Source organism: Microtus oregoni, unplaced genomic scaffold, assembly GCF_018167655.1.
Source record: "Microtus oregoni isolate MIOR12 unplaced genomic scaffold, Mior012 000000F_ref0000247, whole genome shotgun sequence".
Lineage (NCBI taxonomy): Eukaryota > Metazoa > Chordata > Mammalia > Rodentia > Cricetidae > Microtus > Microtus oregoni.
In genome coordinates, this window is record NW_024543059.1 from 61,665,339 (window position 1) to 61,675,743 (window position 10,405).

The 10,405-nt window shown below is 44.2% G+C and overlaps 1 protein-coding gene across 2 annotated transcripts in view; it reads left to right on the forward strand.

The window, feature by feature from the left end:
• Hs2st1 (heparan sulfate 2-O-sulfotransferase 1) overlaps window positions 1-4,904 on the forward strand; it is a 121,340-nt gene extending 116,436 nt beyond the window's left edge. The window contains exon 7 of one of the 2 annotated variants that reach the window (XM_041653702.1): window positions 1,142-4,904. In XM_041653702.1, the coding sequence (XP_041509636.1) occupies window positions 1,142-1,371 (230 nt within the window). In that variant the 3' untranslated portion in view covers window positions 1,372-4,904. The remainder of the gene's footprint in view (window positions 1-1,141) is intronic. The other variant, XM_041653711.1, reaches the window with a different exon arrangement.
• Window positions 4,905-10,405: the final 5,501 nt, after the last annotated feature.

Sequence of the window (10,405 nt, forward strand, 5' to 3'; positions counted from 1 at the left end):
TGGGAATACTGAACACATGAGCAGTCATCGTGCTGTGCCTCCCGGCCTTTGTGAGTCAGTCCTGTACTGATGGCTTCCTTCTAGTAATTCAGTAGCATGCCATCACTCAAAGTCTTCCTAGAGCTTACACCTGCCCCCAGTTCTCCATGATGGTAGAATTGAGTTTAGTGATACATGTTTTACCATAGTTTTTAAATAAACGAAGGCCAGCAAGATGGCTCAACAAAGTGAAGGCATCGTTGCGTGAGCCTGATCTGAGACCCAGATCAGCAGAAGCTGAGTCCAGGACCTGAGCCTCAGAACACTGTGACAGCCCCCACTCACCCAGCATTGATCCTCAGAACACTGTGAGTGACAGCCCCCACTCACCCAGTGTTGATCCTCAGAACACTGTGAGTGACAGCCCCCACTCACCCAGTGTTGATCCTCAGAACACTGTGAGTGACCGCCCCCACTCACCCAGTGTTGAGCCTCAGAACACTGTGAGTGACCGCCCCCACTCACCCAGTGTTGATCCTCAGAACACTGTGAGTGACCGCCCCCACTCACCCAGTGTTGATCCTCAGAACACTGTGAGTGACAGCCCCCACTCACCCAGTGTTGATCCTCAGAACACTGTGAGTGACAGCCTCCACTCACTCAGTGTTGATCCTCAGAACACTGTGAGTGACAGCCCCCACTCACCCAGTGTTGATCCTCAGAACACTGTGAGTGACAGCCTCCACTCACTCAGTGTTGATCCTCAGAACACTGTGAGTGACAGCCACCGCTCACCCAGTGTTGAGCCTCAGAACACTGTGACAGCCCCCGCTCACCCAGTGTTGATCCTCAGAACACTGTGACAGCCCCTACTCACCCAGCGTTGATCCTCAGAACACTGTGACAGCCTCCACTCACCCAGCGTTGAGCCTGTGTTTTTTGTGTGGACATTCCTTGCCTCTTTTAAGTCTTCACCCTCTAACAAAGCAAGCCTCAGCTGATGTTGAGTTTCTGGTTTTTGCTGGGTTGTATTAATGTCAGAAGGCAGCGTGTTACTTGCTCTTCAGTGTGTCATGGTAACATAAGCCATTTTTCAAGTAAGGAGGCATTGTTTGTGTGTATTCTATAAGAATTATTTACTTTTCTTATTTTCCATTGTAAGTAGGAAAGAAATCCCACCTTAGGAAAACCACAGAGAAGAAACTGCCCACCAAGCAAACCATCGCAAAGCTGCAGCAGTCTGACATCTGGAAAATGGAAAACGAGTTCTATGAGTTTGCCCTGGAGCAGTTCCAGTTCATCAGAGCCCACGCCGTCCGTGAGAAAGATGGAGACCTCTATATCCTGACACAGAACTTTTTCTATGAAAAGATTTACCCGAAGTCGAACTGAGCACAGGTGTGGCCAAAGCAGTCTTGAACTAAGCTGGGCTCCGTCGTCACCTTGTCCTCAGCTCCCCACCTGCTTTGCTGATAACGTGTCCGAGCCCGTTCTCGTTGGGCTGAGCTAGGGAACAGACATGAATGTCAAGAAACTAGATGCTGAATGGGATGTCAGTGTTCTAAGGAGTTTTTTAGTGTAAGGCATTGATATTTTTTTGTTATTTTGTTTTTATTTCCGTGATAATTATAATCTCCTCCAGGTGAGGGAGATCTCACATCACCTAAAATACACCCATGCAAGTTGAATCAGTAGGCTGAATACCATTTCAGAAGAGGTTCTATGATTCTCTTGCTTTTGATAAAGCCTTTTTTCACCTCTCTTTGGATGAAGATGAATCTGTTTGCCACTTCACCTTCTAGAGGTTTCTGTTGCACACCTCTGCTGGATAGTGCTAATAACTTTGCCGTTATCTGATTTGTTTCTGTGAATTGGGTCTCACAAAGTTTATTGGAGTGTTTGATCATGGTTTCTCAGAACTATTTCTACTGTAGTTGGGTTTTCCCATATTTATGTAGGCTTTATATTTTGGATGATCATTAGTGTTAAAGAAATCAACTTAAAACCATGAATAACACTGTAAAAAAAAAAAAAGACAATGCTAAAGCAGTATTCCTGATGCCTCTTTCCCCAGTATCTAATATTGGGGTGCGATTTCTAAGAATGTTGGCATTATCTGAAGCTTTCTTAGGGATTTCCACATATTACTATCAAAAAGTGAGTTTAGTATTTGTTTCTCCATGAATTCTCTGTAACCCAGTACACTGAAGTGTCGGTGATCCCATATGGTGTGCGATCCGTTGGTGAGCTGTGATACGGTAGGATTTTCCTACTTCTGGACTTTTACCTGTAGACTATTTTTACTACGGTGCTTTATAATGTGTTTTAAAGCATTGCATTTACAAAAGAAAAAAAGGAAAATGCTGTAAATATTGCATATTTTATGTATTTGGACCAAAAAGTTACAAGTAAGTAGACAGAAGTGGTTTTGCACCAATTTTATTATGTCGAGTAAAGTCATCAGACCTGCTATTCTTGTATTTCTCATTTAACTTTACTGTTACGATGTCACTGAAATGAACTAACGTAGCCTTCCAATTTTGATAGAGAACATTACTCAACCCGAGGCAGTAGCTATAACGAAAGAGTACTAGACAGCCTAAGCATTTCATCACTGGTTCCTGCTCTGTGTCTTCTAGCTGTGTGATGTTAGGCAAGTCACTTGGCCTCTCTCTGCCTCAGTTTCCTTATCTTGAGATTAGGATACTACTAGCTGCTGTGTCTACCTCACAGGGCTGTTGTGAGGACTACGTTGGCATGGTGAGAGCACTTGGGAACTGTCCAGTGGTGTTTGAATAGAACTGTCTCTAGCATATAGTTTCGTACTTTCCATTCTTTTAACAACAAAAACTTTTAAGCTTTATGAGAAAAAAAAAACAAACTCTTTATCTTGGTATGTTTGTGTTTGATAACTATCCTCTTTGTGTTTTATCTTCTGTGCTTCGGCAACTATTGAAATGTGAAACACCTGTGAACTCCAGCGACTCAGGATCTTAGCTGACGAGGAGCATGAAACTCTTCCTCAAACTTGAAAGACATCCCTGTTTTCATTTGACCTTGTCAAAAATGGTGGCTGTTTTACACCTATGGTTTCTAAAGTATGCTTTGTAGAGTTAAAATTTCCATATTAATTCTTCACCTTCTCCCTCTGCAGATTAGAATTCAGAGTCCTCTCAGCCTGACTTTTCTAAAAGGGAGTACCTACTTACATGTTTATACTTTCCTGCACAACACCTCATCAAACAAAGCATTTTCAACAGAAGGCTTTAAAGGTTATTTATTCTTTAATAAGAGGGGCAAAAAGCACTGCATAGAAAGCACTTATAAAGACTAAAGGAATGACAGTGTCGCCCTGCCCACCAACATGAAAATGTTCAGAGAACATAGCAGCATTTTTTCCTTTCCTCCCTACCCCTCCTTCCCAGCGAAAGTTTCCAAGTAGCTGCTAAAAACAAAGTTTTTTAAATTTTGTTTTTTCTCTCCCCCCCCCCCAAAGCTAAAGAACTATTTTCAGGTATACATTTGGCTGTTGAGTAAATCTCGGGTTATTCTTGGGAGCCGTAGCAAAAGTCTTTTAGGTAATTAGGCTAACACGTAGTAAACTAGCCGGGGCGTCCCAGAAGCTGTCTCGTAAAAGACTAGAGGAAATACTCATCTGTCGCAGCCTCAGCTCTCAGTGTTGCAGGGAAACTTCACAAACAGTATAGAGACCGATGACCATGGCTATGGCCCAGTTAAACTTTCGTTTACAAAACAGACAGCATAGCCGGGCGATGGTGGCGCACGCCTTTAATCCCAGCACTCGGGAGGCAGAGGCAGGCGGATCTCTGTGAGTTCGAGACCAGCCTGGTCTACAGAGCTAGTTCCAGGACAGGCTCCAAAGCCACAGAGAAACCCTGTCTCGAAAAACAAAACAGACAGTGTGAGTGTGGACATGAGCTGCAGGCCTCTGTGCTGTGAGAAGTCACACGAGGAAGCCGTGGCTGTGTCTGACCCAAATTCCCAGTGAGTTTCTCTACCACCCAGAGCTCCCAGATTCTGACCCAAGAACTGCATTCTGCCTCAATGTCACCTGTGGGTCCTTCTATTTTATGTCCATCGCTTCCAGGTGACCGTGTTTTCCTAATTTACCAGTTCAAAATTGGGACATTTCTTTTATCTCTTTTTGGAGTGAATGGGTTTAGAGTGTCCTTTCCATGGACTGGGAAAAGGTGGATTTGCTTCTGCTTGATTCAGTTTAATCCTAGGAGTCTGAGTCCTTAGAGTATATAACTTTATAATCAAATAAATAGAACCTCTGAATCGATGTGTATTTTTTAAACGTGGGAAATGTGCTTTTCCTTTTTTTAGCCTTTGTGTTTTTTTCAGTAATTTGACCATAGAGAGATTGTTTTTATATGATAGTAAAACAAACTAACAGATTTGAATTTTGAAGATAATGTATATGTGTACATGTATCTCTATATCTATGTCTATTTCCTACAAGACAAGGGGTAGCTTTGTGTTGAGCTTGTACCAACTGTTTTCTTATTGCTGGGAAATGGCAACTGTTGATAAATCATTGTGTTTTAAATGTCGTGGGAGGATATATTTGGTTTTTACCGGCTTTATTCTGTAAAGTGTCACTTAAATATATCTGATAGCAACACTTGAAGTCCTGCATGAAAGCTGCTTTTGTGTCCCCGGTACAGTCCTATGGTCCCTAACCTCCTGCTGCTTCTGGACTCCCGATGACTGGATTCAAATTATCAAACCCACAAGACTATACATTACAGACTTTTTAAATGCTGAGCTTTACTTTCTATCCTGAAAACTCAGCTAATGCCTATAATTTAAACTACTGATCTTCCTCATTATATGTCCTGTTGGGAATTCGTAAAATTGTCAGCTCCATCAGGGAATTTATCAGAGTATTTTGATGTTGTATTTGCATAGTTAGATACACAGTAGTTTGTAGATGACAATTCTTTTTTAATAAAAGGAAATTTTCTTAAAATCTGAAAGCACTAGAGAGCTTAACTGAAGCTCAGTTCCCTAATATATAGCTGGTGTTTTAAGTTATGTTGAAATTGTGCTCAGAGACCGTCTGGGTAAGTTACCTTGCCAGCTTTTCCAGCCATCGTTTGCAGACATTGCTGTGGTCTCGGGAGCCTTTATTATAGGACTCTCTGGTACCTAAGCTGTCCAGGAGACTTGGTTCAGGAGGGTCACATGCTTCTGCATCATTGTTTTAATGCAGGTGCTGCTAAGTCTTTGCATCCATGCTCTGCAGGCAGAGTTGCTGTCTGCGAGGCAAACTGCTCTTAGACAGTCTCCTGAGGGGAGAGCCACCGTGGCTCCTCGGGAATCTCCTCGAGCAGGGATTTGACGAATTGGGTGCCATTTGGTCAGATTCATACTTTAAGGTTATAGACATGGCGACCTTTGCAGAGCTGTCTATGAAACAGACCCTGATGGTTCCGACCTGTTTAGAAATGAATTCTAGTGCTCGTGTGACACGCATGTGTAAACGTCTGTGTGTGAGCGTCTGTAAATCAGTGTGGAGTGCATTTTAATGAAGCAGACCAGGTAGGTTTTGACTTTAGTTAATCAGCGCCTACCCACCCCCAACTTTTGGGGAAATGTCCCTCCTCTCTCTTCTGTTCCCATCCCCTACTCTCCTCACCCTGCCCTCTCGGCCCACCAGTATCACTTAGCTAGACTTTCTAACTTGAAACCATTTTGTCATATCTCTTGGAGAGATAACCCCCTTTCCCTTGGCATTCTTGCCGCTCTCTACTATTGAAGTGTCTCAGCCCCCTACCTGGAGCACAAGCTATCAGATGTGGGGCGGGGGTGTGGCTTGGGGTCCTGACTAAATATTTTCTGCTGCTGCATTGATGGTGAGTGACAGTTTCCAGGGTGACTTGGTGTTCAGTGTCACTGTCACCAGGAAGTCCTGCATCACCACCACTCTGCAGTACTTTCCCAGTCCAGTTCTTGACAGGTTTTGACTTATTGCCTTTGCATTTATTAGTCATTGGTGTTGGCATTTGCTATAGGAAATTTATAAGGTGTACTTAGGTATATGGTTAACAAGAGAAAAAAGTAAAATAAGGCAGGCTGTTCAGATGAGAGGAGATGGATGGGTGTGTGAATCTGGTCAGCATTTGTGGAAGTCTCTTCAGGCTTGACATGGCTGTCACATCTTGAAAACATGAGTGCCACCTCAAGAGACCCGCACAAGTTCAGGCATTTGGGGTTTTTTGTTTGTTTGTTTTTTAAAGCTTATTAGTTTTAGCAAGGCATTGTAGCACACACCTTTATCCCAGCATTTGGGAGGTAGAGACAGGTTCTGAGTTTCCTGGTGTATAGAGTAAGTTCCAGGACATCCAGGACTTCCCTTTAATTGGGAAGCAGAGGCAAGTGGAGCTCTGAGAGTTCAAGGCCACCCTGGTCTACGTAGAGAGTTTTAGAACAGCCAAGGCTGTGTAGTAAGATTTAGGCAGAATTTCTGTGTGTTCCACCAGCCAGTTCCCAAATAATCACACAGAGACTTAAGACTTAAATTAACCCCTTTCTATTAATCTTTGTGCTGCCTACTCTTGTACATACTTCCCATCCTGCTCACTCTGCCTCTCATGCTGGGTGTCTCCTGACCACTCCTCAGACTCCACCCTTCTTCCCAGGGTCCTTCTTAATTTGACTTTCCTGCCCAATATCTTCCTGCCCAGCTGTAGGGTCAATCGGCTCTTCATTAACCAATAAGAGTAATTCATCTTTACAGTATACCACGATTGCTTCACAGCTGTAAGACTGTTATGTGTGGTTATTTTGCCTGAATGTATGTGTATATGTATGTGTACCCTGTGCATGCCTGATGCCCACAAAGACCAGAAGAGGGCATCAGGGCCCCTGGCTCTGTGAGTGCTGGGAACAACTGCATTTAACTCCTAAGCCATCTCTCCAGCCCCAACACCTTTCCTTTAAATAAGAAATAATAAGATTTCTTTGTTTTCTTTTGTGCATGTGTTTGTATGTCAGCACGTGCGTGCGTGCCTGTGTACGTGTCTGTGTGTGCTTCTGTGCCTGAGGAGAGCATCAGATCCCCTGGAACTGAAGTTTACAGCTAGTTCTAATCTGCCATGTGGAGCCTGGGGATTGAGCTTGGATCATCTGCAAGAACAGCAAATGCTGTTAACCCCTCATCCATCGCTCCAGTCCCAAGGTCATACTTTGAATATAACTTCTTGGAGGGAATAAGGAGAGGGTAACTAGAGCCTTGCCTGAGAGTCTGACCTCTCCCTCTTTCTTACATTTCCTCACCCCAGCTGTATGGAGTCTTGGGACATGGTAGGACACATGGGACATAGAGTGTTATCTGCAGGGGGAACCCAGACTCTACAGCCTTGGATAGGTCGTCCTTGTTGGGGTTGGACTTTTAGCTGGTACTACCGTTTGTTGGTCCCCCAGGTTCCTGTAAGTAAGCTCAATGAACCCATTGGTTCACCAAGACCTCTCTTGGATCTGGAGTTTCAACTCCAAAGCAGTGTACCCAGTCCCAATCTTACTGATGAGCAGGCTTCTCCCCTTGTTACCAAGGCAACTTAGAGTATATGCTAATGGGTGTTAAAATATGGTTAGAATCATGGAGAACCAATGTGCAAAAAAAGAAAAAGTACCTAACAGTTCAAATGTTGATTTCACAAACATGAGTTGACCTAACTGGGTATTTCATGTCGCATCCCTAAGTTTCAAAGCGTGTGTGGCAGTGACCGTCAGTTTGTAAATATTGTGTTGAATCTGAAGGTTCTCTTGATAATGTAGCCAGATTGGGCCATAAGAAATGTAGAGTATTTTTGAAGTTATAGATATTCTATACTGTTCATGTTTTTAGGCTTCTGTTAATATTGACTAGCTGAAAAAAGGGGAGAAAATGCTAAGGTAACCAACCTCACCAGTAATTTCATTTGAAGTAGGCCAAGCCTTCAGAAAATGGCTGAGGGAATAAATGGCGTACTGTTCAAATACGAGTAACCAGGGACTTATTTTTCCCCTTTTAAAGTAATTTCAAGTTCTCCTGGGAATTAGTAAATTAGGTCTCTCGGCATAGCATGGTAATCTGATCAGAATATGGAGACTCTAAACAGTGGAACTCGGGCTGTCAGTCCATCCTGGGCCGTTTAAAGGAGGCTGTGATATTAAACCCTCTCATACTTACTCTGTTTCTGCCATCATTTCGTCTTGGGGCTCTTTAAAGAACCCCGAAGACAGGAGCAGTTTAAACACCAGCCGGTTATGTTTTGCTCCCACACACTGACGGCTCCTTGCATGGTCATTGAAAGGCAGATGCAAATCCAGATGGAATTAGATGCCCCCTCTGCTGCAAGCCTGCAGTCAGACAGTCTGTGATGTTTGATATGGATCTTCTGAGTGGACAAGATGAGATTAGATTGGTCTCTCTGGGAGCCAGCCCTATTCATTTTGCAAGAAAGTTCTGTTGGAGGCCCGAGGACTGCCAGGAGCAAAGTGGAAACAGTCTGCCTTTCTCCTCTTATCAAGATCCACAGCTGCTTCCGCACTGAGCCATGGAACAGACCGCGGTAAAAGGATTTGAATAATGAATTGGATCAGAAGCCGAGAAGGAGGTCCCTGCCACCCACGATTGCAATATGAGCTTCTTGTGTTATAACTTTATTTCCATTTTTTTATTGTAATACATGACAAAAGCTGGCATCTCCAACATAGAGCGAATGGCTATCTTTAGTTACTGGTGGGTTTTGTGTATTAATAACCCTACTATGTGCTGGGCACTGCAGTGCAGACTCTACACCATGCCCTTTAATGTTTATAATAATCCTCATATTCATTCCAGTGTGATTCTGTGGAGCTTTATAAGCTCACAGGGCACTTTCACATACTTACAATCCATTCTCATGGCAAAGGAATTCCACTGTCCTTCCTTGTTTTACAACTGCTATCAAACAGAGGATGATTTTGCCCTGCTTGTTAGGTTCAGTCCATGAAAGTGCCAAGGGCTCTAATCCTGGCTACATCACCATCTCCTGGGAATTCGTGCTGTCATGAGAAGACCCTGCCGGTTAGGTGGTTCTGACCCATGCTGAAGTTCAGGAACTGCTGGATCAAAACAGCAGTTCAAGGGGAATACCTAAAGTTTAGCAAGCTTAACCTAGTTGGTTAAATAAGACCGCTCATAGCAGAGGTAATGTGCAGTGATCTGAACCCAGAACTGTCTGGCCCCAGAATCCTCTGCTTCCAGCTCAAGGCTGCTGTACTAGATACGGTCCATCTTACATACTGCATTCCTGGCACTGGCTTTCCAAAACACAAGTTGGGGAAGAAGAAAGCAAGTAATTAAGATAAAAACATCTCTGTGTTCTTCTAGAGTGATTTGTAACTTTCACCCTTTCTTATTTTTTGGAATAGACCCCAAACAGTGTCTAGTACATCTATGGAAGGCCATGTAGATAGCCAAGGATATGGCGACCATCCGTTCTAAGCACATTACACCCATGTCCCCCTGTGGTGGCCGAGGCTCTGGTGTCCCTTGGCTCTACCTACTGTTTGATGGTGATGGATTTTGTGGCCTGGTCTTGGCAATGTCCATAGAGCTTTGAGTTGACAGCTTGGAAATGCTGTCCCCGCTGGTCATGTTCTCAGCTGTGGTCACAGGAGAGTCTTACAGTTATGTGGCTTACACAGAACTGCTCCCTGGTTCTCATAGATTTCACCTGCCTTTGTTTTTTTTGTCAGTTTTGTTGTTGGTCGGTTGCTTTTGTTCTGCTTTGTTTTGGTTTTTGTTTCTTGTATGAAAGCTTACAATCTGAGGCTTAGTCCACAGCTCCAGGAGCTGCCGGGTAACTCAGAGCTGTCCCCACTCCACCAGCACACCCTTTTCCACATTTTCAGGAGAGATCCCAGAGAGGCGAGCCGCCTCAGGAGCGGTGTGTATCATCAGCATTTGAGCAGGTGTAGGCCCTTCTCACCTGCTGGTACCTTGCCTTTCACATCTCACTCCACCTTCTTCATCTCCTGAGGAGAATGCAGCATCCACCACATTCGACAGGTAAGGCTAACTGGGATCGCACAGTGCCAGACGCTGTCTCAGTCACATCGCTAGGAAGTGGTGGAGGCAGGTTTCAAACCAAGGATTTGACTGCAAATTTGTAACTCTTCACTATTGTGCCCTACAGGCTCTGACAGCTGTGAGGTGCAGTGGGGACACTTGGCTTTGAAAGTCTTCCCACATGCCTTTTTTTTTTTTTCCCCCTCAACCCCACAGGGCTTGGCCACAGAGCTAAGAGCTGTTACTGTGGTACTTAGTTGCATGGGTTCCAGCTGGGGCTGTTGCTCACTGTTGTCCTCCAGGTGGAGGGAGTGGGGAGTCCGGAGGATAACATGTAACAAGCGGGGCACTGTGTCTTCT